The sequence below is a fragment of the Ammospiza caudacuta genome, chromosome 8, assembly GCF_027887145.1.
Source record: "Ammospiza caudacuta isolate bAmmCau1 chromosome 8, bAmmCau1.pri, whole genome shotgun sequence".
Taxonomy (NCBI): domain Eukaryota; kingdom Metazoa; phylum Chordata; class Aves; order Passeriformes; family Passerellidae; genus Ammospiza; species Ammospiza caudacuta.
Genome location: NC_080600.1, coordinates 8906609 through 8933215, shown reverse-complemented (window position 1 = coordinate 8933215; position 26607 = coordinate 8906609). Strand labels below are relative to the sequence as shown.

Here is a 26607-nt window from a genome sequence, read left to right as displayed (position 1 = left end):
AACCTCAACAGGGAGCTTGGGGAAAAGTGCTGTTCAAATGATTTTATCTTGAAATGCTCCCAGCAGGCAGGGGAGGTGTTTGCTGCTGGTACAAGAGATGTGGCAGAGGAGAGGAGGTGGGCTCTGACTCCCTTCAGTTTGTTGATGAAGTGTAGGGGGATACAGTTTGGGTAAATGAAGGTGGCATAGGATGTAATCTTATCCCCTAAAGAGTTGCAGCTGGACCAATTACTAAAGATTGGGAGCAGGCCTGATGTTAACAGGCCACACCTGTAGCCAGTAAGAAGAGTGTTATAGAAGAGTGGATTGGTTGTTTGAGGGGAACTGGAGTCAGCTGGCTGCTGTGAGGACAAGGAAGAGTCAGTGCCTGGAGGAGCTGCCTGCCAGAAACATCAGGGAGGTACAAAACTCTGCAATGTAATGGAACCTCTGCAATGTAATGACAACAGTGAAGTGAAGTGAATTAGTGACAAAGTGAAAGGATCACTGCAGAGTTGTTCTCTGGTCCCAAATCTGTAGCCCTTACTTGGGAAAACCAATCTGGTTTAATGGGAAATGACTCCTCTGTGTGTCTGTCTAGGCCAGTTTCAGTTCTCAGGTATTTTTTAGGGACACGTTTGGCTTTGGAGCACTGGTGGGGTAGAGCTGACCGCTGCTGCAATCATCCTGCTCTGCAGAGTTCTGGGGTGCTCTGTAGGTATCAGTCCCTGCTGGCAGCTGCCACATGCCAAGAAGCCAAATGGAGTTTTCATGTGATGCTTTATTGGGTGCAGAGAATGCCAGTGCCTGGTACAGCCCATGGTACAGTGCGTGTGCAGCCCAGGGGAGGGGGCTCAGCAACCCTGACAGGACCTGGCCTGGCCTTTGCAAAGGCTGGACAGGTCCTGGCAGAGCAAGCAAAGGGACTCACTGCTGGCTTGGCTCACTCTCAGCTAAAGGGTTGTGAGGAGCATTTTGTTACCTCCCTCCCCACCATGAGGTAGAGGCACAGGAGACAAGAAAAGGGTCTGTGCCTGTAACAGCCAGGCTTAGACCCACAGCTGGTGCCTGTCTCCTGCTGGGTTTTGTAGCTTTGGACAGATTGAAATTCACAGGTTTGGACTGTCTCACTAATTCTGGCACCTCAGCCACTGGAAGCTTATTGAATTCTAGCTATTGGAACGAGCTCTAGCTCAGTTCATGTGCAAAGCAGGGGCTGTTTGCCTTCCCCTCCCTTCCCCTGTTGCCCCAAAGCAAGCCTGTGCCTCCTGCCCGTGCCATACCTACCACTGTCTGTGCTCTACGGGGGCAGGGGTGCAGCTGGAAGCCTTTCTTTAACAAACTGCTCTAGCAATATTCTCTCCAGGTTTACTCCACTCTTCTTGGGGATGTTTGCTCCATCTTGTGTTACTCCAGCTCTGAATCATCTCGCTCAGAATTATCCACCTCAGAATAATCCAGCTGAGAATAATCATCTTCATCCTAAATTCCACGGCAGCAAAGAGAATCACTTAAACTATTTGTCTGGTTTGTAAATCTTTTTATTAAAAGAGTTGGTTTTTTTTTTTCCTCTTCCACAGTAGTAAAGCTTTGGCACTTACAGTATAAAAATAATCACTGATCATAATTACACCAAATTCCTCTTTTGTCAACTGCATACTAAGTGTCTTCCATACATTTTATTCCCATATAAAAACACTTGGAAGGTCAGGGGAACAAAACTGATAAATAACAGTATGAGATATAAAGATACAGCTAGAAAAATACTAGGATCATCAAGAAAGAATTAGGACTGTGCATATTTTAAATATCACAGTGATTGGATTTGCTGTTCCTATCTTATTGCTGGCTGCACGCTTATGTGAAAGCAGAAGTGTTTGGTGGACTTTCCTATCCCTAAACCTCAGTATTGCTGTACTCAAATGTTCTTGCATAGCACGGGAACCTTGAATTTCTACACCCACCCTCCCATCAGTATTTTGATCCCCCACCAAATTTGTGATTTACAACCTCTCCCCCTCCTCCCCTCCTTTTTTTTTTTTCCCTTGCCCTCTTGAAATTTGAAAATATCAACTGGAATTCAACCCTTTGAGCAAAACCAAGACAATCGCTATCAATCATGAGAAAAGTCTGAAACACTCCAAGAGTGGCGCTTGGAGAAGCTGTGAGTTGAGCTTAAGCTGGGCAAATGGCTCCAGAGCAGGGGGCCATTGTCACTAGATGCACTTTTTTGCTAGCATCACTCCAGTTTGGATGGTACTCGTGGCACATTGGGGTTTACACTTTGGTTTGTCTGTTGCCATGGCCGCAAGCAGTCTCGCTGGATGTTACTTTCCCCGTGGCTGTTGTGTGTCTGCCTGTACATCTAGGGGCATGAAACACTCAATGGGGCAGTTGACGTTCTGTCAGGAGGGAAGGAAATCAGTTAGAGCTCTGTCCTGGCTGTGCTTTGTGCTGGGAGCTGCTGGGGACATTTCCCAGCACAAAGCACACAGTGGAAACCACTCCATGCACTACTGCCTCCGAGCATGCATGAGGCCCTGTGGGACTGCTGGCACTGTGGCACTGCCCTGTGGGACTGTGGCACTGCCCATGTGTGTGGGGGGTGAGCTCAAGCAGGTGTGTGTGTCCTGGGGGCTGCCATGCACTACCAGGGGAGCACCAACCCACAGCCACCCCGCCCCTGTGCCAGCCTCACAGCAGCATGGGGCAGAGAAGGAAAGCTGTACTCACAGTGTTGGTGGCCTGGTGGTACCTCTGTGTGAACTGGGTGTAGGTGTGGCCAGCAGAGCCCTCGGGGGCCACCTCCACGCTGGGCCTGCGGCAGTTGTCACAGCGCCAGCCCTGCGGGGACACAACGGGGCCATCAGTGCCATGGCCAAGGAGCTGCCAGGGCTCACAGAATCCAGCCCCTAAAGCTCATCCCATTCCACCCCCCTGCTGTGAGCAGGGACACCTTCCACACCTACCACTATCCCAGGCTGCTCTAAGCCCCATCCAGCCCGGCCTTGGACACTTCCAGGGATCCAGGGGCAGCCACAGCTTCTCTGGGCAGTCTGTGCCAGGACCCCACCACCCCCACAGGGAAGAATTTCTTCCTGACATCCAATCTGAATCTACTCTCCTTCAGCTTAAAGCCATTAATTCATGATCATTCATACATGAGGCTAGAGCCACCAGCACCAGTGAGGCTGCTCCTGTGTTACACCAGACTAGCACCAATGCAAGTACTGCAGCTCTCCTAATTACTTTTCTCCTTATGTGGGCTTGTTTTGGCCCCTTCCCTGATAAGTGTCTGATAAGCGCAGCCCAGCACAGCCTCCCCTGGGTCCCACCTCCCTGCTGCTTACCTGCTGTCCTCCATAACAAGTGCAGGAGCAGATGGCCCCAAAGTATTCCTTCTGCCACTGCTCCCCAACGTGGTACATCTTCCCATCGTCATAGCACGTGGTCTCATCTGTGGAGGCACAGGCAGAGCTCAGCTGCAGGGCCTGGGCTGGGCTTTAAGCACTCCCAAAGCATTCCCAAAGCAGCCTGGTGATCAGCAGGGAGCCCCTGGGGGAGTGTGCTCCCCTTGTCTGAGCAGAGGCTCCCTGACTGGCAGGGGAACATCAGACATGTTCACAGCTCCCCAGACAATTTAACCTCCAGCAGGGGGGTGTTCTCCTGACACAAGCAATGCAGTTTGAGTGACAGTGTGAAGGCCAGAGGAGCTTGAGGCAGCAGGCCCTGCAGGAAAGTCCAGCTGGGGCAATCCACCCCTCTGAGACAGTGACACGTCCCTGGTGTGCAGCTCCAGGGCCAGAGGCACACAGGTGCTCAGTGTGCTGTGACCTGAGCTAACAAAAGGTTTTCTTCTTTTCAAGCTCAGGAATGTGAGATTTATGCCTTCATCTCCTGTGAGAACAGCCTGAAGCTGTCACCAGTTCAGCCTGAACCAGACACACTGATAGTCTGCTTGTCCTCCTGGCAGGACAGAGCTGAGACCTGCTGAAGGAGAGCTCAGACTGACAGCACAAAGACACTTACGAGGTTCACACTTGAATTCTCCTTTTCCATTCCCAAGGCAGGTGCAGCTCATCATCTGGCCATTCTCCCCTTGCCTGTCCCACTTCTCCCCAATCTTGTAGTTAACTCCATTGTCATGGCACCACTCTGGAGAAGGCAGGGGAACAAGAATCAGGAGTTATCCCACAGGCAGCAGGAGGAAAAGAGCTTGGCATTGTCTCAGGAAAGGCAGGAGAAAGAATCTTCTCAGCTCATCTAAGTCTCAAGGAGGAAATGGGTTCAGCTCCTGCAGTTTTTAACTGCTGAAGGCTGTTCCAGCTCTGGAAATGGGAAAAAAGCAGGATGTGACAAAGAGTGGGGAAAGGAGGTTTGGTTCACAGGAGATGAAAAGAAATGAAAAGGAATTTAATAGATGTGGGGCAGGATAGGAGAGAAAAATATTTAAATGCTCTTTTTTGTGCAAATACCCAGCATAAAATTTACCACAATCTCACAAGACACCATGGGTAAGCCATGTGTATCAAATAATGAAATATAAATATTAATCCTGTAAAATAAGCATCTTTTCCTGTAAAATTAGGTGTCTCTACATAGACTCCTCTGAATCTATGCAAATTGCAGAAATACTCTCTCTGCTGAGCTTATTCCACAATTTAAAAGCCTAATTTCCATTAGCTGGGTATGTGTTGTGTTAAACTGCTCAATCACAGACTTTTGTTCCATTCCCTTATGTCAAGTTGGTTTTTTTTCCATGTAAACCACACAGTTCTGCAAAGAATAAAACTTAATGCCCTAGGCAGAAGTGTTAGAAAAATTAGTTAAAAACTGGTTTTGCAAGCTGCTTTGCAAAAGCTGCCTGCAATGCAAACCAGATTTATTGTAATACCAGCACTGGCTGTAATACCCACTGAAATCCACACTTTCCCATATTACCTAGATAGGTCTGGCAAGGTAAAATGTCTCTTATCAATATAATACTGATTGCTGCTGATGGCAATTCTAGATTAGCTGCAAAGCTCAGAGGTAACCAAAGTTTTCCATCACTTCTCACGATGCAAAACATCGCTTTGGTTTAAGATCCTGCCTTCATTTGCTCCATGTTTGGACCAGGCTGAGTCTGTCAAACATGGCACTGCTGCTGGAGGAGAGTGGGGATGGGGATGGTTAACAGCAAGCTACTCACTAGAAGAGTCACATCTGAAATGGCCACTGCCAAAGCCCAAACACTGGCACCAGAGCTTAAAGCCAGTTTCAGATAAGCGCTCCCATTCCTCGCCAACGGAATAGAAGGAGCCGGTGTAAGTATCAAAGCAGGTGTCCTCAGCTGGCTGGTTTAATCCTTCAGACACTGCAACAGAAAGAGGAGAAACAGGCATCACACACAGCAATGGCAGCTGCTGACAGATTTTCAGTGAACACACACGTTTTTCTTCTTGTAATATCCTGGCAGTAATGGAGTCACCCCATGGGCATATCCTTGATGGTTGTCAGCAGCCCAGCTCCCTGTGATTTATTTTCCATTTGCATGTGTCAGAACAGTTGAATGATAAAAAAACTGACATGAAGGCTATTTTCATTTTGATTTGCCAAGTTTGAAGCAAGTGTGAGTTTCTGCATTTGCTGCTGGTGAGCAACAACCTGACTCTTGCCTGTTTTTAGGAGAAAATGTGCTGTAAGATGCTGAGGAACAGCGGGGGGTGGTAGCTGCATGTGCACCTTTTTGGGCTGCTGTGGGTTCTGTGGCACGTCAGGGGATGGGAGAAGGAGAGCAGACCCTGTGGTGAGGCAGAGTGATTTGTCAGATTTGTCACCTTAGGAGCATGCCTTGGCTGGTGGGTGCTTTACAGCCACCAGTTCAGGGGGTGATCATCAGCTGATGGTCCAGAACCTCACAAATCACTTGTCCAGTCTCCTGCTATGAACTGTCCTTGTCAGAAGTTTCCTTTCTGATCTGTTGTCAAGCTTGGGCACCAGGTAGGTGACCTTGAGTAAGGGGAATGAGGCAGGGGCTGCACAGGTCCAGCCAGGCTCCCTCAGGCTGTTCCTTACCAGTATTGCCAACTGTGACCACCTCCTCCAGCACCTTCTGTCTCCGGTGGTCCTTCAGAGCTTCCACTATGATGTTGTAGGTGGCCCCTCTGGTGAGACCCTTGAGCGTGGCACTAGAGGAAGTGCCAGGAACCCTGAACTGCAACAAGAGACAATGCCAGGTCACCAGAGAGGTGATAACACCCTGGAGGTGTTACCTGTCTCATAGGAAAGGTTTAGGATGACCCCTATGCTCTGTACCATGATGGAGCCAGACCACTCCCCTTAGACACTCTAAGAACTTCAGATAACACCAAGTTAGACTTAGCTACCCTGGACTATGGATCATGAGGGGTGAGTTTTGCTATTTCAAGGAGACTTCATTGGAAGAGTAGGTAGCTGCAGCTTAGAGAAGCAGCACCTCAATCTCTGAAACTCCCACTCAGCTTGCTGCCCCCTTCCCTGGTGAAACATCACTGCTGACAGCATTTCTAAGTTTTCTGGTTTTGCAGTTTTATCCTGCAGCCTTTTCCATAAAGGAGATGAGGAGGCTTTCATCCACCCTGGTCTCAGCTACGTGTTAATCAGACTCTTTAGGCTAATTCCTGCCACTCCCTTTCTCAGAATCTCTGCTGCTCAGAGTGACTCAAACACGTACATGCCTCTTCCCAGCCCAGCAGTCGAAGGAGTCAGAATTCTTCTGTTCTCCTTCTCAAGGTTGTTTATTGTTTCTTATCAATAAAATTCTTTCTCCAGGTCTGTCTGGCAGGTCAGGTTGAGGCGCACTGGTGTTATCTTTTTATACTAAAAACTACATGTACACTATTTACCATAACTTCCCAGCACCTATCACCTGTGTTAAGACAGTGAGCTTCTAGCTTCAACCAATCCAAAAGTGCCACCATCACAGCAGAAGAAAGAGGCCAAGAAGAAGGAGGAATCTGGGCAGAATCCAGTCTATCTTGCCTCCTGAACCTCTATTCTAAAAACCCCCCAAAAAAATCTATTTTTCACTCTGTGATAAATTCACTATCCTTCTACTCAAACTTTCGTGGCTTGTAAATCCTCATATAAGGTTGGTAATTTTTTCCATGGGTCAAGATCAAAGGCACAGGGGTGCCAAAGGCACAAGGTCTCTGAGGTGCCTGGCAGGGTCTTGAGTCCTCCAGGGCAGTCTGAGGAATTTTTTGGGTTCTGACACCCCTTGGCACAGCAAAGGCACCCCGAGAGCCCCAGGTGAAGTTTCACCACCCCTGTGCTGAGGCAGCCCGTTACCTGCAGCGTGTCCTCGTCCTGGCTGACGGGCTGGCAGGAGATGATGTACTCAGAGCTCTCCAGCAGGGGCCTCCAGGAGATGGTGGTGTGGGACAGGGCCTCCTGGCTGTTGTTGCGCCGCGGCCCGTGCGGGTACAAGGGCTCCACCACGATGGGCACCTGGTAGCCGGGCACCTCGATGGCCTCGTCCACGCTGGGCAGCCTGGAGCCTGGCCTGAGGGGAGTGGCTGTGGTGGGCCCGGGCCGCCGGTAGCCGTGCTCCTCAAAGAAGATCTGCTGGCCCTGGTGTCCCACGGTCTGAGGGTGCCCAGAGGAGCCTGGAAGCTGGATCCCATTGCCGTTGTCGTACCTGTTGTTGGTGAGGTAAGGGGTCCCCTCGTCAATGGAAGGCACGTCCAGGATGTCGGGCTGGTTGGGGTGTGGCCTGCTGATCAACGTGGGGAGCTCATCTGGCAAACAAAGGTTGGAGGCCATCAAGTAAAGCAACAAAAAAGCTGCATTACACCACTCCAAGCATGAAATATTACACTTTTCATGACCTTGCACTGATTGTAAAGGTAATTTCCCTCTCTGCATCTTTCACACCTAAGTATGCTGGTGTGAAATTTTCATACAGCTGAGCAACACTTTTGAACACTGCAACCCACCATCACTGCTCAAACTGAGAAGGAATGGTTGCAAGAGATAGTTGCAGGTTCTCATTTTAAGAGGAATCACTGGTAAGCAGGAAGAAACTTGTTACTTGATCATATTTGGATGACCAGCTGGTAATTTGTGATAGGTCAATCTTGTACTGTGAAAGTTGCAAAGTGAGAGGAATGCAACAAGTAACAAACTGAATGGGTTCTGCATTTGACACTATCAAGTGTTAGACAGTCATGTTAACCCTGATTAAATTATCCATTAGGTACCCAAGCAAGAATTCAGCATCAAGCACACTGTTCTGTTGCTAGTGTTCAAACAGGTAAGTGTTACTAATATAAATTCAGAAGTATACCTCCTGCATCCTTAGAAAGGAAAACTTCCTTACAAAGCCTTCAAAGAAAAGGAGTGTGTGAACAGGGTATGTTTAAAAACATTATTTGAGTCCCCCACAAATGTCCTTCAATGTATTTCACACTGTTAAAGCTCTCTCCTGTTGGCACACAACAATCCAGAGCTTTGTTTTACCTGTCCTTTTTCTGCCAACCAGTGGTTCACTCTTCTGATTGTTCTTGACAGCAATGATGTAGATGATGTATTCAGTGCCAGGTTCCAAACCTAGGGAGGGAGGAAGAACAATTTTAGATTTCTGAGTTGCTTTTCTTTATGATTATCTGTGAGAACTAAGGCAGAATGAGAAGTGGGTATGGCTGCAGTATTGGGTATTGCATTTCACACCCGAGGTTTTCAGTTCAGTCTCCTGTTCCTCAGAGCAAGTTTGTAGTCTGACCATGTCAGCTGTGATGATAAACCCAAACATAAGGGATCTTTAGCACATGTGACTGGTGGGTGCCAGAATCAGGGGCATTTCTTTCTTGAAAGGATAACAACTGTGGTGATAGTGGAAACAAGCACCAGACTGTTCAAATGTGGAGGTTGTTCTGATCAGTGAGGTGCAATGTGTTTGTAGGACAGGTGTGCTTACAGGACCACTCTCTAGTACTGGAAACCACAATAAAGGAACACAATTTTCTCCCTATTAGCTAATCATGAATTATAATCACATTTTATAATTAGGCCTTCCCCCTCCATCTCTCTCAAAATTCAAGGGTTTCAGGTGAAGAGCTCCCAGACAGAACAGAGGTACCAGTAATGGTGGCCTCGGTGGTGCCGGGCCGGGGCCGAGGCAGCACCTCCTTGACAGGTGAGCCAGGTTTCTCATATCTGATGATGTAGCCCGTGATCTTGGCTCGGGGAGGCTGCCACGTGGCCAGCAGGGAGTTGCTCGTGGTCGTGAGGAAGCGCAGGTTAGAAGGAGCATCGATAGCTGGGTGGAAACAAAAGGGTTTAAAACATCAAATACAGAAAACACCAGCATATTCTTCACCAGAGCTGCTTGACACCCTTCTCAAACCTATTGCCAGGGAATATTAAATGTGATCAGATATAGACAACTCCTAACTGGCCATATGTGATTGCAAAAAGGTCAGACAAGGTCATTACCAGTGGAGGCATCCAGAACCACCGGGGAGCTGCGTGCATTCTCATTCAGAGTGTACAGGTAGATCTTGTAGTCAGTGCCAGGCTGCAAGCCTAAAATGAAGTTGAAACACAAATGTTAGCTAAGGAGAGGAAGCCAACTAGGATGGCCATCAGAAGGTCTTTCAATAAACTCTTGATGCCTCAGATATTTTTTCCCACCTTTTGCTCCTGTAGTATTTCTCATCAAGGATATTCAAATCCAAAACAAGAACCCAGTGTAGCTTCTGATGTGACCCTGGAGCAGCCCTCACTTACCAGTGATGGTGTAACTCCTGAACTCAGGGCTGATGGTCCTCTGAATGGGGTTCTGGCCACCTGCAGGGACAGCTTCCACCAGGAAGCCAGTGATGGTCTCAGTCTTGGTCCTCCAGGTGATGGTGATGGTGGTCTCAGTGACATCTGTCACCCGGGGCCTGCGAGGGGGACTCACATCTGCACACAAGGGAAGGGTCCTGTCAGTACAGGGGGGATGGCAATCGTACCAGCCAAGGGTTGGTGCAGCCTGGGATGGAGCTTTGGACAGAGCCCCAACTTTGGGCACAGCTCCTCTGCACCCACACAGCACTCAGTGGTCACTTGGGGAGGGCCACCACTTACTTTCAAGGGTTGTCACCACCCCCTGGGCTGGTCTGCTGGTCAGGGAGTCCTTCAGGGCATACACACTCACTTCATACTTGGTTGCTACCTAGAATGGACAGAGTTGTGTCATGTCAAGAGAAGGACCCAGCACAGAGGGAAATATTCCTGCCCTTAGTCAGTGTTTGGTGGAGCCATGTTTTTAAGTCATCACTTACTGAAATATGAAGCCTTTAAATTAGGGAAGGACTGGTGGGATAATTTTAATTATTTCCAGCTGGAATAAAAGAGTAGGCACAGACCCTGAGACACTGTGCACATATGCACACTCAGGAGGAAAAGAAATCCTGGAAGAAGCTTATTTATCACCCCTCATTTTAGAAATCTGTGCTTTAAAGCTGATTCTTCAGAGAAACTCTAATTTCCCTCCTATTTTTCCCAGGGTTAATGGATGCCATTTGCTATGATAAAGAATAAAATAATGTGAATAAAAGATAACTGTGAATGTATCAGCATGGGGGGTTTTGTCCTTGGCTGCATCAGACCATGGGTCCACTTAGATTAGAATGTTTTTAAGGCTCATTTTTGAAAATGGTTCATAAAACTCCTTAAAAACAGATCAGTAGCTTTTTAAGATCGCAGAAACCATAAAAGCAGTTATCTTCAGCCTTCTCCAGTTCAGGAACTCATGAAATGCTTCCAGTGGAGAAGATAGCTATATAGCAAATTTAAGCCTAAGTCACAAAAGACTTGTATTTTTAATGCATATTTTGCAGATGTCTTAAAAATAGGCAATAGACTGCCAGAGCTCCCATATCACAGCTTGAAATCTCTGCATCAGATCACTTTATCTGACCTCTTTTGTGAGAGATGAGTAAAAGCATTTTGCTGGGTTACTTTTGATTGCGAACCTGGTAATTTGCATTTGATTAGGCATCCAGTCTCCCTGTGCTAGATGAGGAAGGGGGTAGAATGCAGCTTCAGCAGGCCAATTACTTGCCTTTTAAAAAAACTACAGTGCTGAGTAGCTGCAGGCTGACTTGCCATGAGCTTCAGAGCCAGACCCTCAGGAGCTGAAATTATCTACTCCAATGAAGCTCCTGACCCAGGAATCTGACATTTTTTCCAAAAATCTCATTTCCACAACACAAAGAAAAAAGTTACCATCAAGCCAGACACGACTGCAGATGTGCTGTCTGGAGAAAGGTTGATTTCTTTCATAGGACCAGTCTTTTCTTTGGGGTTCACTCTGACTCTGTAGCCAGTGAGGCGAACGTTGGGCGCATTCCAGTTGATGGTGAGACTGGTGGGAGTTACCTGAGTAAACCTCAGGTTTGTTGGAGGTGGAATTGCTGCAAAAATCCAGACAGGCACGGGGTTACTTTAAAAAAAGACAGTTGGGTAAGACAGTATTGTCTCCTGAACATGAGACAGGTTTAGGCCAGGAAAGTGGAGTGCCTTGTACAAACATAGGCATAAAACACTGTGGGAATGGATGTGTTGTTCAAATCTACAGAAACACTTTTCAGCAGAAATTAGGAGATATCAATGCTTCAATCCTGAATTTAAGTGAGCAATGACATTTGCTGTGATGTAAGGTAAAGGCTTGGGAAGGTGATTAAATCTCTAGCAGGCCAGGCTGTTTTAATTATTCTACCAGTCTCTGCTTTTCATCACACAGCTCACGGTTTAGTCCTGCTCCACTCGCCCCGGTCTGTTCATTTCCAAAATACCATGGATGATTTACAAAAGTGAGTAGGAAGCAGGCTCAGGAATTGCAGAGAAGATATAAAAATACTGCAGATGGAGAGGGGAAGCATTTTACAGCCACTTACACAGCGAGCAAGGCAATGGAAAAGCAGAGCTGTGGTGGCCATAAGGCTCAGCACACAAGAGCCTGTTCAGTAGCTAACACATCCACTACCCTTAGAAACAAATTCATGCCTAAAAAAAGGAGTGTCCATTGAAATAGTCTCTTGCCTTACTGTTGGTAAGCCTGGGGCTGTAAACAGAGCAAAGATACACCTTAGCATAGTGCCCACTATGGCACATGGCTATCCACGCTTTCCAGTTTTACAAAGTGGAAATACAGGATAATTCTTCCGACTGGCTTAGCTCAGAGTTTAATCTAAAGCCCATGAGAGTCAATGGAAAGTCTTGAATTATTTCAAATCCACTTTGGAACAGCCCTCAAAAGGTAAACCACAGAGGGTGTGTTTGAAAAAGCATTATATTTGCATTTCTGGCAGGTAGTCAGCCAGCTGTTCCATCATTACATCACTTTGCCTCAGTTTAGCACAGCAGATCCATACACAAGGACCCACTGAATTCATTCCACCCCTGGAATTAAAGTGCCAACTTTTCAGCCACAAATGAATGGGAGACCTTTATTACACAGGTGCTACCTGTCTTTGTAATAAAGTCACATCTGGTAATGCTGGAAGATTGCAATGGATTCCATACTGCTGGAAGCAAAGTTAAGCTAATTCCTTGCAGTAATTTTCCTTTCTCATCAAGGAATTTTCAATGCATGGAATTGCAGCTGGATCAGCCTGGCACAGAAGGGAGTCTCCTGTGGAGGTGATGAGGTGCAGGGTGTGGGCATGCAGTGGGCTGTGGTCCCTAGGGCAGTGCCAGTAAGGGATCTCTGTGAGACCTGAGGGTTCAGCAATCTGCCAGCCCTTCCTGCTGATCTTTGGCTCCAACAGCAAGGTCCCTGGGCCATGAAAGCTGCCCTCATCTCTCTTGTTGGTCCCTACCTGTGCTTTGAGCGTCCCATACCTTGAAGGCGAGACAAGAGCATTGCGAGAGTGCTCACTATGGCTCAGGCTCCGTGACCAGGGACATGAAACCACTGGACACCCTGCCTCCTTTCTCTCAGGAGGAGATCTGCAATCCTGCTCTCTTGCCTGCCTTCCCTGACATGTATGCAGGCTGACTGCTCCAGGCAGCTCTCTGGCCCCAGCTAAGCCATCCCTCAGGAGCAATCCCATCCCCTGGGCTGCCCCACTTGGAGCACCAGTTGCACACGGAAGCACACTCGACCCCTGGGGGCAGAACCCGCTGCTGCCATGGCCTGCTGGGGGTGGTGGGAGCTGTACCTGTGGACTGGGTCCCAGTGAGGGGCAGGCTCTCCATGTCATCGTAAATGGCAACGATATTGATAGTGTACTCAGAACCTGGCCTGAGGCCATGCAGCTCAGCAGTGTCTTCTTCGCCCCCTGGGGCCGGCAATAGCTCATGGATTCCATCCTCAGGGCTTGAGTAGGTCACCCTGTACCTGGTGACTTGCCCCTGAGGGCTTTCCCAAGCAATTTTGATGGAATCAACATCCACCTCAGTGAATGTTAGTCCTTTAGGGCGGTCAATGTCTGTTAGGCAAATTAACGGTAAGAGGTTAAGTGATAAAAAGCAGGTTGTGGGTGAGGAAAATAAAAAGCATTTCCATTACATGCAAAGCGGTTTTCAGTCTGGTGTGGCAAGGGGGGCACTGGATTCTCCTCTGTGCTGCACCTTGCACGCATGCTTGCATCCCTAAGCCTGAGTTTGCAGTGCCAGGCAGCAGGAAGGCAATCTTGGCTTTGCTGAAACCAGAAGCACCTGCATTGCCACCTTCAAAGCAGCCAGGACACCAATTCTCAACTATTTTTGAGTCCCCCTGGCACCAAAACCCCTTCACACAACTCCAGTAGCATTAAGCTACCTTAAAAGGGGACAAGAGAAAAAAAGGAATGGGAGTGCTAAGACCCATTTCTGCCATGTAAATGGTTGCTGGTGCCAAAGGCAGCCAGAGAACCCACCTGGCTCTGTAAGTTTGGGTTCATGCTGCACTTGCTGTTCACTACTGGGAGCTGCTGTGCTAAGTGCCAGTCCAAGGAGAATCCATCCCACTATTTTCTTTCATAAATTAAGATCCAATTAACATACTCATCAAGAAAGCAAAATTACTCAGCATATTATATTGTAGAATCAGTTAGAAACAAACTTTTCAGCTTTGTATTCAGTGCACAGGGAATGTCCACAGGTGCAACTGGGTGATATGCACACCTCCATTAATTAAACCAATTCACAGGATTTCCTGGCAAGGTAGGAGCTCAGAGCAGGGGAAGTGAGCCTTGTTCCTCAGAAGTCTGGAGTGGCTATCACAGAAATACACAAAATGGGAGGATCTAGCATGTGATTTTTATATTCAATCAGAACCATGCTTTTCTAGAAAGCTTCATCTTTTTCATTTGCCATGTTGTATTAGTCCTCATTTTTCTGCATTTTCTAGTTGGCAAAGGTGATTTTTGTCCAGGAATTTGCTGGTTTGAATGTGGACTCTTCACTCATCTCTGCAAAGCTCTGGAGAAGCCCCTGCTGTCTGCAGTGTTTGAGGATGAGTCATGGTTTTGAATACAAGCTTGAGCAGGGAAGTAAGAATCAAATCCCTACCCCAGAGGTATCCCTCAAAAGCACTTTAGCTCAAACATATCCCTGAGTTACAAGGTCTTCTGTCTCTCCTGTGACCTGAGCAAGACTGCTGTTTTCTACACAGCACCTCAGTCCTGGAATTTCATTTTTTTGCAGTGCTTCATCTCAAGTATAACCCACATGGTTTCCCTTACTCTCTCACACAGGGCAAGTGCTCCCAAGCCCAGTCCAGTCCCTTAACAGCAATCACCTTTGCCACCTAGCTCCACACAAAGGAGATCTCGGCACATTTTATCCACTGATTGGCTGATGGCAAACCCAATTGGTTGTTGGAAACCCCAAAAGGCTTTTGCAGCTTTAGTGAAAGAAAATAAGAAGCGCAGCACTTTGAGGGGGCAGGAAATTGCATTTTGGCAGTGTTTGAGGCAGAGGGACTGCATTTTTGCCAGCATCTGCAGCTTGGGTGCATGGTACTTCTCACAGGGCAGACCACATCACTCTCTCCTGGAGACCAGGCCCCTGGCTTTTGCTTTCCCTGGGAATGTGGTGGTAGGTTCAGAGATCAATAGAAAACACGTGCTTGTTGCCATGAAGTGAAATACATACTGGTGACAGCTGTCTGAACCAAGGGCTGGCTCTCCCCATTCTGATTCTGAGCATAGACACTGACCACGTACTCCACTGTGGGCTGCAGACCTTCAATAGTGACTTGAGTTTGATCTGGCAGGAGAGAACACCATCAGTCAGAAAGAACAGCACAAAGCTGGCCTCAAAGTAGCCTTGAATGAATGGCCTGTCTAAGCCATACAGTGAATAAATGTTATTAAAACAAGGTGGGACTGACAAATTAAATTTGCCCTTAAATTGCACCATGCTTCTCTGGCAGTGCACAATTGCCATTTGTACCTGCTCCAAGGCTCCACAGCTGAAAGGACAGGTTAGCACAGTGGGTAGAACTAGGTACAGGGAGACCAGCTTTCACCACTTTTTAGGATAAGAATGACCACCAGTTCAGCTGCATCACAAACATTCCCCAAGTGCTGTGCTGATCCCACAACATGCAGTTTTCCTGAGAGCTGACATGGCAGGTTCCACAGGTACTACACTACAAACCTGTAGTGTACGTGACTGAACACATGCTGTGACCAAGGGTCACGTTATGTGACTTCCAAAAGGATTTCAGAGCAAGTTTTGCTGGATGCTAGAAAATCCAATGTTATTTCTTTGAAATGCAGGTACTTTTTATGCACACTGCCAAGAACAAACTTCTGCAGTACAGTGGTGTCAAAGAAATATGAAGGTTTTGGGACAAAAATCTGCCTGAGCTCATCTGTCCTGGATGAGACATAACTGAAAATCAGCAAGATGCAAAAAAAAAAAAAAAAAAAAAAAAGGTACAACCAGCAGCAGGATTTCAGTGGTCACATGTTGCACTCTTTACAGATGACATAACTCTTACCTGCAGGGACATTTTTTGTTTTTGAGGGTCCATGTCCATTCTTGGGATTAGCAGTCACCCGGTAGCCTGTGACTGGGGATGTTGAAGGGAGCCATCTGATGCTGATACTGTTGTCCTGGACATCAGTGACTTGCATCTGGGATGGTGTGTCTATTTCTGGGCAACAAAAATAATTTTTCTCAGTATGTTGGTACAGGAAACCCTCCCTCCACTTTTGTGTCCTGGCTGAATTTTATTCTGCACTGCTTGGAAGAGAAAACACATGTTGCTATTTATTTTTCTGTCACGCTAGCCTCAACCATGATGTGTGGATGAGTTATTTCATATCAATGTTAGCTGAGGATTTTTGTTGTTTTAAAGGCTACTTAATGCCTTTATCTGCAGCTACAGAAGGAGTAGGATTTGGCTATATCCAAATCAGGAGTGAGACAACAGTCTTGGCATTAGAAAAAATGGCAAGACTCCTCAGGATCACAATCTGACAGTGAAGCACTGGAGTTAAGCCAGCAGTGACCCCACATTGAGAGCCCAACAGGATTTCTATTCTGCAGTGAGCAGCTGAGCACTGCTTTTATCTCCATCTGGACTCCATAGGTTTTCCTTCTCCAGGTCCACAGACCCCTTCTGTGCCACCAAGCTACACAGCTCCCCAAACTGATGGCCCTACAGCCCATGGCTTCTAAAAGAAACCAGGGGTCAGCAATACACATTTATGGGGAAAAGCCAACACAAAGCTGTGGGGTTTTTGCCTTGTTTGGTTTAATCAGATCTCACCTGTCCTGTAGGTGACAGTGACTGGCTTGCTGCTGGCAGGGCTGTCTCCACGGCCAGTCACAGCATACACAGTGATGGTGTACTCAACACCAGGCTTGATGCCAGTGATGGTGGCAGTGGACACTGTGCCAGGCACTGTGAACTCCTGTACTGGGCTGCTTCCACCTAGCAAGAGTAGGTTAAGAAAGAAATGTGATGGACCTGTAAAGCATACAACTAACATCTCTACAAAAAACAGGACAGTCCTACATGCATCAAGCTGAAAGCAGGACCCTGTTGATTTCAGTGATTGTTGGGTCAAAATTGTTTAGAGGAACAGAATGAAACGTGCACATAGAACCACTTCTAAAATTACTGGAATACTCTAGATACTCTTTCTTTTAGGTAGACAAAATATGATTTGCTCTTTTTAAAAAAAAGGCACCTATATGTCTGCTACAGCCCAAGGTGCCTTTGCTGTTTGCTTTCTAATGGCCTCAGAACAGAGTTTCTAATCTGTGCCCAGCTGTAGCAGCCTGCCCTCACCTGTTTCACCATAAGTGATCCTGTAGTATCTGACTGTCACTGCAGGAGCATCCCAGGAAATCTTGAGGCTGGTTGGGCTGGTAGGGGTGACTTCCAGGTCCCTTGGAACATCAGACACTAGAAAAACAGAATTGAGAAGGAATTTGAAGAGAAGGAATTTAAACACAGTTGTACATCAGCTACATACTCCACTTATACCGTGCTCCTCTGCTACTCATCTGTCTGTCCTTGGAAGAGGAACGTGCTCTGAGCCAAAGAGATGTATCTGGTTAAAAACCATATGGCACTGGACTGGATTTAATGAAAACAGTTCTGCTGGCCCTAGAAACATCTGAAAGCAGCATGAGTTCTCCCATCTTCTCCTAAATCAGGCCCTACCTCAGCATATAGGCATTTCCTCATGAGTGAAGCTGGCAGGGAAGATGCAGTTTAAGAGGAATGACTTTGCTAGAGGACACCCCAAACCCAGCAGTCCCTGCAGCCTCACCTGTTGTCTGCTGGCCAACCAAGGGCAGGCTCTCCTCCCTGCCGTTGACAGCGATGATGCTGACCACGTACTCGGTGCCTGGCAGCAGGTTGGTGAGGGTGATGGAGTTCCTGGAGGGGGGCACCCTCTCCTCCTTGGGCCGGCCCCCGCCCTGCTCGGGCTGGTAGCGGATCCTGTAGCCCGTGATGGTGGCACGGGGAGCGATCCAGTGCACCGTGAACGAGTTCGCCGTTATATCCGAGAAGTCCAGGCCAGTGGGGGAATCCAGGCCTGGGTGGTTCAAGAGACACAAGGGTGAGCTCAACCAGGCTGCCTGGCATCTTCACAGGAGAAAAAAAGTAATTCAGTCCCACTAATGAATTTTTAAAGGATGCATCCAAGTACCTGTTTTCTGGACTCCGTACAAAGGTGCGCTCTCGTGCTGCTCAGAAACACTGTAGACCCTCACCAGATATTCAGTGCCAGGGAGCAGGTCTGTGGAGTTGAAGAACAGGAATGTGGGCTAATGTTTCTTTGCTAACATCAAGAAGTTAATCGACCTACACAATTTCAACTGTGCTTCTTAGGAGACAATCAGGTTTTGCTTGATGGAAGATCTGAACTTCCAGGACAATCAAATGTTTAAATCAGTTATTTTTGTGGCACCGTGGCTCCTTGCAATGCTTTAGCCTCGACGAGCATGAGATCCTATATCATCGCTTCATCAGTTTGTGGAGACTGACTAGAAGCAATTACCTTTTTACAAGGTCCATTCTGGTTATCTACCAGTTTATCTATGCACCAGGCCAAAGCTTTAGCTGATATAAGGGCCAAAGATTTCCAACAAAGCTGTTCTAACTCAGACAAACTAGATTTAGTTTTTTATTCTGAAAACAGGTCTTGTCTCTTACGTAACCAACCAGGTTCTCAGATAGAGAAAAAAAAACAAAAAACAACTATAAATACAACACAGCTTTTGCCCCAAAAATTAATGTCGGCTTTTGGAAAATGCCCAATTTTTGCTGCCATGTCCTGTAAGGTTCCAAAACAGGATGTGCTTTCTGGTCTGAGCATACAAAGTCAAAGGAGCAATGGCCTTTTGCATATTCTTATCCTCTTCTGAACCTCTGCACTGCAAGTCCTTGACATTACTGGCAAACCAGGCGAACAACACGTATTTACTGTTAATACCTAACCAGGCCGCAAATCAATGCAATTGCCTCACAGCCTGATTCATCGCTGTCCTTGGATTGATAGGAAAAAACTTGCCCATGGTTTGGCTTTAACTTGGGTAAAGCTAGAGGCCAAATCCCATTTGGTGTGAGTTTCTATGAGGCTGCTTGCAACATCACTTTACATCAGCTGAGAATTTGGCCAGCCACACTCAAACAATTTTTTTTGCCTCATCTTGTGCTATGTGGACCTTCTCACCCTCTACAACCTGTAGCAAGGTGGGGGCCAGTCTTTTCTCCAAGGTAACAAAAAAAGACAAGACCTCAACCTGCACTAGAGGAGATTGAGAATGGATATCAGGAAAAATTTCTTCACTGAAATGTTGGCCAGGAGTGGAAGTGTTCAGGTGGTGTGTGTGGATTTGCACATGGTGGCGCAAAGTTGATGACTCAAAGACCTTGGAGGTCTTTTCTCTTATTAATCTTATGATTTTATGATGAGGGGCTTCTCATGTTTGTTTGATTTCTGCAGGTAACCCACTCACTTGTTAGGATGACCATGTTGTCTGAGGGTGAGACTGTGACCTCTGCAACATCTTCCTCCTTCTTGGCGGGCGAGTAGCGCACCAGGAATCCGCTCAGCACGATGGAGGTCGGGGCAGTCCAAGTCACCCTCATGGTGTCAGGCCCCACGTTAGTGAAGCGCAGGTCAGTGGGAGGAGGCACAGCTGCACAGCAAAGAACAAACCCACCTCAGCTCTCAGACTCATATTGAGCAAGGGGTCTGCTCAGGGAATCAACCACCAGAGAAGGTATCTCATGCACAACTGACTACGGCATCAGACTCATGCAGACTTCTAAACTACATTTGGTTCTACTGCAGTTAAGAGAAAAATGTGTCTGCACTGCTGTCAGGCTGCTTTAACCTCCTGGCAATTCCTGATATGTTAAATGTACCCCGTGGGGCTAATTTAAAAACAAGGTAGCAAGTTTCAAGGATGTGCTTCTAGCAGCTGGATTTTGTATTACAGATGTGGTGCCAAGAGAGGTTTAAAGTTGCCATACAGCAGCTACAGATGGAAAAGTAATCTCATCTAGAATCCATACATGCACACACAGGAGAGGAGAGGGTATATCACTAATTTCCTATGACTCTACTTCTACTCATGTTGGAGGATTTACAGCCTCAGGACTTTCAAACCCAACAGGATTTCATGCAAGAACCAGTTTCCAGCTCTCCTTCAGCTCATGCACTATAAGAAACCCTTGATGGTGTGGCATGGCTGTCACTGGCACATACTCAGGGAGTGGTGCCCATCTGCATCCTTTGGGGCATTGTGGAAAGAGTGGAGCCACCATGGAAATGGGCTGCTGGAAGCTCTAACAGCTGTCAAGGCTGGAGGGTGTCCACTGATCTGCTCTGCCCTCCAGCACTCCTATTTTGAGGAACCACAGTTTTAAAATCTGGCAATCACACAGCTCATGTTTCAGGCTCTTGATTCCAACTGGATCCTGGAAATCTGGACAGCAGAAGGTGAATGAGCCTGGCAAGTCTGCAGTCATTCATGGTATTAAAATGCTTCCAATTCAAAAATGAGCAGCGCCACATCCATCCCCAGCTGCCATCTGGGGAAAGGAGCCAGCTGGGTCTGCCTGGCTTCCCTGCAGCAAGGGGCTCATTTCCTCTTTGGACAAAGCCCCAGCACCCCGACAGCCAGTGACAGCCAGTGACACCATCCACGTCACAAAACACAGAAGTTTTCAAAATTCACCCGTTTGCTGTGTCAGAGTGGTAGGGGCGCTCTCTCCGCCATTAATGAGTGTGATTACACTGATGTCGTAATCAATGCCCGGCTCCAAGCCTGTCACTGTGTAGTATCCTACTGAGGAGTCCACAAAATCTTCAAAAATAGGGACACTTTCTCCTGCTGCCACTACTGTGATGCGGTACCCAATAATGGCGGAGGCGTTTAACGGGGTCCACCTCAGGCCGATGCTCGAGTCAGTTATGTCAACAAAGCTTAGGTCAGTGAGCTGGGGCACCTCTAATGAGGCAAAGAGCAAATGGGAGAGGCAGAGACACACAGAGGCAAAAGAAAGACAAGGAGAAAAAAGCAGTGTTCATCACTATTAACATCGACAGAACTCGAAGCAATTGCGGTGATATGCACAATTTCTGTTGGGGTTTGGGGGAAAAGGAAGGATTTTGGTGGGGTGGTTTTTGTTGTGTTTTTGCTTTTGTTGTTTTCAGCTTGTTTTCTTAGATTTACCAGTCTCCAGCTGCTTCCCTGGGCAGACAGAAGCTAAAACACCGATCCCCCTCAGAAGCTGAAACCCCAGTTCTCTTTCGACATAAAATTTTCAAAGAGCCCAACAAGAGGCACTTAACTTCCAACAAATTAACTTTGAGCAATGATGAGCTACAAAGACCCATCGTTTTCTGACAAAAACAGAAGCAGAAAAAACACAGCCCTTTTTTCTTTCTACAGGTAAATTACAAGAGAGCAAAGTTTGCTAAAGTGCAAATAAAACAACAGCTCTGATTGACCCTCTGCAACTCTTGTTTTGTTCAAATGGTCAATCTTTTATCACTGGGATGATAAAAACATCAACTCACTGGAAAAGGCCAAATCAGACCCTTGGCTGCTGAGAACCTTCACAAAGTTCCAGGGCAGATCATCCACTGTCTGAACTATTTCCACTGCACTTAAAAAAAAGCCTCAAATCCCTGCAATGGCTTGAGGATCTGGCCCAGAATTCCTCAAGGTCTACTTACCAACTAACTGCTGCAATATATGTGCTAAAAACAGATGATGTGAAACAATAAGCAACAGAACACTCCCTTGGAAACATGGAAATGGTTAAAAATGACCTTTAGATGGTATTATTTTGTCTGAGTGACAACATCCCCGAATTCAGAGGTTACACCCAGCATATGATGTGCCCAAGAGCCTCACATATGTGGCTAAAATTGTTCAAAATCCCAAGTTTTACCCCCTGAATAAGAATGCCCTTTAATGACCTTTAAGATGCTGGCTAAATTTCTGTAGGGAAAATAAGCCCAGCTGTGACTGTTTTCCCTACTGATTATTCCATTAGCAAAGGTGCTCATTTCCTGCATGTTAGGACCAGCAGAATTGGGCAGGGAATGGGGAACTTTAGATGCATCTTTAATTGACAATGGCCAAACCTTCAGTTGCTCAAGTCAATAAATTGGTATTGACTGAAGCCACAAGATTTGGCTGTGTAATTTTATCAGGGTGATCCTGAAACCAGTGGGAACTAATGGATGCTCTCCCTCACTCAGGATCAGACATCAGTGAGTCAAAGATGCAGGACTCTGTCTCTGTGTCCATTCTGTTCATTACAAGTTAGTTTGAAAAGAAATTAAGGGACAGAAATATTGCTTTAATAATAGTGGTTTTGCTCTATTTTGATGTCTTTCTTGGAAAACACTTATTTTACAGAATAGGTGCAAAAAAAAGCCAGTTTTCTGTAAAATAGTTGTTTATCCACATGGAATGCATGTACCATATCACCTTTAAGAGTTGTAAAAGCCAGACACATACATTCTTAGCTTTCCCTCACCAGAAGGTGGTGAAGGGCTAAAGCTACTCCTGCATAACTATGCAGCATCACAGTATTAGTTCACCCCAGGGAGCACACAGCACTTCAGTGAAGCACAGAAATTTTAAAGCAGTGTTACAAGAGCAAGCAAACACAGTAGCTGGCATCATCTCAGAGCAGAAACAAAAACAAACAAAGCCTTCACAAGGGAAAACTAAATGCAACCATTTGGGGAAATGCATATTAATTTTGCTACTGTGGCTACAAAGGCAGTTTCTGCAGTCCCCACAGATGTCATGTGAGGTGGCACACTCCACCCTGTGCCTCAAGTGCCACAGTGATGGACCTTTCCATCTTGGCTTTCCTCTCCATTGTGCTCAAGTGATCATCTGCCACCAGTGCTGCCAGAATTTCTCCTGTGCTCTTTCCCACTCATACCTCTGCTCACCTACTTCCTGCTCCCACCAGCTGTGCTCCAGATGCTGGGGCACTTCAAGGCTAAGTTAAATCCCTGCTGCTGCTGCCCAGCTCAGTGTACTGACACAGCAGATCCATGTGCTGATGACCAGCCTGTGGAGCACCACACAGGCTGCCCATCCATGGGTGTAAGAAGTTCTGTCACAGACTGCAACGTGGCTATTCTGCTTCTTGAGACTAAATGTGAAGTCTAAGCTCTCTACCAGCAGACTAATACAAGCTCTGCACTATAGAGCTCTCAGGCTCAGCCATTTGAGCTTGGGCAGCTGAAATTGCTGCTCAAGCTTTGGTTACCTGGTGTGATGGTTTCTGAGATGGGCACACTCTCCTGGTCATCCTTGACAGAGTAGACACTGACATTGTACTCCACGCCAGGGTTGAGGTTCTCAAAGGTGCAGGTGGTCTGATCTGCACCCACCACCTCCTCCAGGGTAGAGCCCTGCTGCCCATCCGTGGGAGCAGTGGTCACACGGTACCCAGTGATGCCTGAAATACAGAGGCCAGAGTCAGGAGTTTCCTATTGGATCCACTTACCTCAGTCCTCAGTGCAACAGCTGAAACAAACATGTGACATTTTACAAGTCATTTTGCTACCCTAGGCCCAGCAGGAAAGAGGCTGCTTTGTCAAGCACCCCTAATTGAGCTTCCCAGGAGCTAGTCGTGCCATCCTCATGGCATTTCTGTTCCTTTTGGGACCTCATCAAACTGAAAATCTCAGGAGTTTTAAGAGGAACTTCTCTGAGGACTCTGTCAGGAAAAGATTCAGCTACCAACAGAGGTTTTTAAAAACTTTCAATCCACTTTTTATGGGAGTCAATTGTGCAGCTCTCATCAGATATTGTGGGAGAAGAGTTCATTCTGAACATTGTCAGAACTTTCACTTTCCATTTGTCACTTCCACAAATCTTTGTGGTCCATTCTGCTTTCCTTCCCTCAGATTGTTTTTCAACCACTGGAGATACTTGAAAAAACCCTTCAAATTCTTAAAACAGCTGAAATATTCTAACACATTCATGCTCCAAATCAGCATTTTATACAGAATGTAAACCATTAAGAGTCCTACAGCAAGTTATAGTTAGCTGCAAATTATATCCTTAAATATATCTAGAAACAGGTACATTTTTCTTTAAATTAAATCAGCAGGTGACTTCCCACCAAACTGCAAGGCACCACAGAAGTGTTAGCTAGCATTCTGCTCCAAGAGGAGGTTTGAGCAGAGAGTGAGTTCACAAGGTTACCTGGAGATGTGCTTCTCTCCCAAGACACAATCAGGATGCCAGTGTCAGGATTGGACCTCAGGCGCAGTCTGGTCGGTGGAGCCAGTGCTGCAAGTGTTCAGACAAATGGGTCACTGACGGCACTGAGAGCCATCCTGGCTGCCTCAGCACCCCACTCCCCACAATATCCTCAACCTTTGGAATTAGCCAGAAATACACCCCTGAAGCTGTGACCCTGCATTGCATGAGCCAGTGCTGCTGCCACTGAAAAACCAGCCCACGACAGGGTGGAAAGGCCAGAACTGCCTCCCAGAAGGCAGTAAGGAGTGGAAAAGGGAATGATGGAGGAAGAGCAGGTGCCATACGTGTAGTGACTCTCCTGATGATGGGGGTCTCTCTCTCCTGGCCATCCATCAGCACTGTCAGGCTATAGGTGTACTCCACGCCGGGGGTGAGCCCGGAGATGACGATGCTGCCGGAGTCGGAGATCACCTCGCGCGGAGCCTCCCCGCCCTGGCTCGGCCGCACTCCCAGCTGCAGGGCACAGGGGTTTGTGCTTTTCAGTCACAAGCTGTCAGCACCTGACTGACCACCCAGCAGCACCACTAGGGCTGAACTCCAGCTGTTAGCCCTGTAACTCGTGCTCTAGATGTCCCACTTGAGCTGAAACCCCATGTCTGCACTGACCTCTGTCACCTAAACCGGCTCCCTGTGAGCAACAGGCCCTCTGCACCTCTCCCCTTTGTGCTGCCATCTTCACCACAGTCCATAGGAAATGGCTTCAATCTGCCCTCCCCACCACAGTGAAGTAAGAGGAAAAGCCAACACAAGACTTATCTCCTCCTACCTTGAAACCAATCCTTGGGGCAGGTGTCCAGGTGATGACAATAGAGGTCTCAGTCACTTCTGTGTTAAAAGGAGGAACAGAGCCAGCAGGCTGATCTGTGGAGTGAATTGGCCAGAGTTCAAGTCTACCTGCTGGGAGGGCTCCAAACAGTTTGAAAACCTGACCTACAGCAGCACAAATAGCCAGAGGTATGAAATGAGTGCTGAACTAGATCACTAGATCCCAAATCCAGTGATTTGGGAGAGATCTGACAGATGATTTTTGTCTGCTGCTGGGCTTGATAGACACAGTATGCAAGTGGTCTAATCACAGCCAGAGCTTTTATTCCTGAGGCAAACAAAAATACTCAAGTGGATGCATGATCCTTTATGCATCCAGCTCCAAGAATCTTGGGAATCCTGTTTTTTGGCATGATATCTAAAGTGTTCCTCAAAACCCACTTTTTTTTTTTTGATTCACCCACCATATGCCTTCCAATCAGCAGAACAGCACACTCCTGTCTGTCATCCAGCTGTCCCAGCAAGGACCATCTCATCCCTCACCAACATCTTGTGAAGTCAGCAGAAAGGAGCCAACGTCAGTCTGAGGCATCTGTGGTCTCACTGACATCTGTCAGAAGCATCACACAGAAGCCAAAGCCTCTGTGCATGCCAAAATCAGCCTAAATAACAACACTGAGTTTAATCCAAAATGGCCTTCATTAATGCCATTAATGAAGAGGCCTGGTTAATCAGATCTATAGTCTCAAACTGGACTGGTTTCATTCAGACAAGCCAGAAAATATTAAATCTAAGATATCAAATCACATTCTACTTGAGGAATATTTATAGATAGGACTGTCAGCAAAAAGCACCTTGCCAATGTCAACAATGGTACTCTGATTGAAAGTTTGAGCCCTTATTTTAGTTTCACATTGTTCTAAAAGAAACCACATTCTCTTTTGAAAAGAGGATGTGGTTCTGGGCTTGGGTGGCTTTGACTTTTGCTAGTTTATGTGATGGCATCATCATTATTTAAATACTAGATCTATTTGCTCTTTTTAGAAGTGTGTGCGGGTTGTTACAGAACTCCCTTTCCTTCCAAAATCTGCTTAATATTTCTTCCAAACCAGCATCACAAAGAGAGATGACTGAAATGCAAAAAAAAAACCCCAAAAAAACCCCACAGAATACAATGTTTGTGTCAGTTTGGGTAACTGCAGTTGAGCTGCCTTAGATGGTATGGCTGAGCTTGAGAAATGACTGCTTTCAGCTTTATGTAAGTACCAGACTAATCATTCCTTGCCCATTTTAAAGGGATTTGTATTCTTTCCTTCATTTGTCATGCCAAAACCAAGCAATTAGGAAGATCAAGTAAAATTAAATTTCTCTGACATCCAGCTAAGCAAAAAGTGAGGTACCAGTAGTAAAGTTCTCCCTCTTGTTTTTAATCATCAGGAAAAGCTGAAATGTATTTTACTAAAAGCTTTTTTATGCAAATAGCTCCTTTTTCCTGCCAACGAGTTCAGAAAGAACAACAAGGAGCATTTCCCAAGCTGTTCTGCTGCTGGAATGCTACTTCAAAAGGCTGCCCCTGTAAATCAACTCACAATAGGCACTTTCAGCACAAGTTCTGAAGAAGGCCAGGGTATAAAAGGGGGA

The 26607-nt window shown here is 46.8% G+C and overlaps 1 protein-coding gene across 6 annotated transcripts in view; it reads right to left on the bottom strand.

Annotated features, from left to right (window-relative positions):
* Positions 1-740: 740 nt before the first annotated feature.
* Positions 741-26607, bottom strand: part of FN1 (fibronectin 1) — a 52843-nt gene continuing 26976 nt past the window's right edge. The window contains exons 21-47 of one of the 6 annotated variants that reach the window (XM_058809641.1): positions 24968-25062; positions 24486-24654; positions 24142-24228; positions 23198-23389; positions 20632-20904; positions 19405-19587; positions 18093-18182; positions 17709-17978; positions 17222-17338; positions 16697-16861; positions 15923-16078; positions 15070-15183; positions 13152-13421; positions 11215-11402; positions 10072-10159; positions 9730-9906; positions 9436-9525; positions 9080-9259; positions 8461-8550; positions 7640-7739; positions 7291-7504; positions 6037-6175; positions 5171-5335; positions 4009-4134; positions 3330-3436; positions 2713-2823; positions 1480-2381 (exon numbers count right to left, since the gene is read on the bottom strand). In XM_058809641.1, the coding sequence (XP_058665624.1) occupies positions 2307-2381; positions 2713-2823; positions 3330-3436; positions 4009-4134; positions 5171-5335; positions 6037-6175; positions 7291-7504; positions 7640-7739; positions 8461-8550; positions 9080-9259; positions 9436-9525; positions 9730-9906; positions 10072-10159; positions 11215-11402; positions 13152-13421; positions 15070-15183; positions 15923-16078; positions 16697-16861; positions 17222-17338; positions 17709-17978; positions 18093-18182; positions 19405-19587; positions 20632-20904; positions 23198-23389; positions 24142-24228; positions 24486-24654; positions 24968-25062 (4031 nt within the window). In that variant the 3' untranslated portion in view covers positions 1480-2306. The other 5 variants (XM_058809640.1, XM_058809639.1, XM_058809642.1 and 2 more) reach the window with 5 other exon arrangements.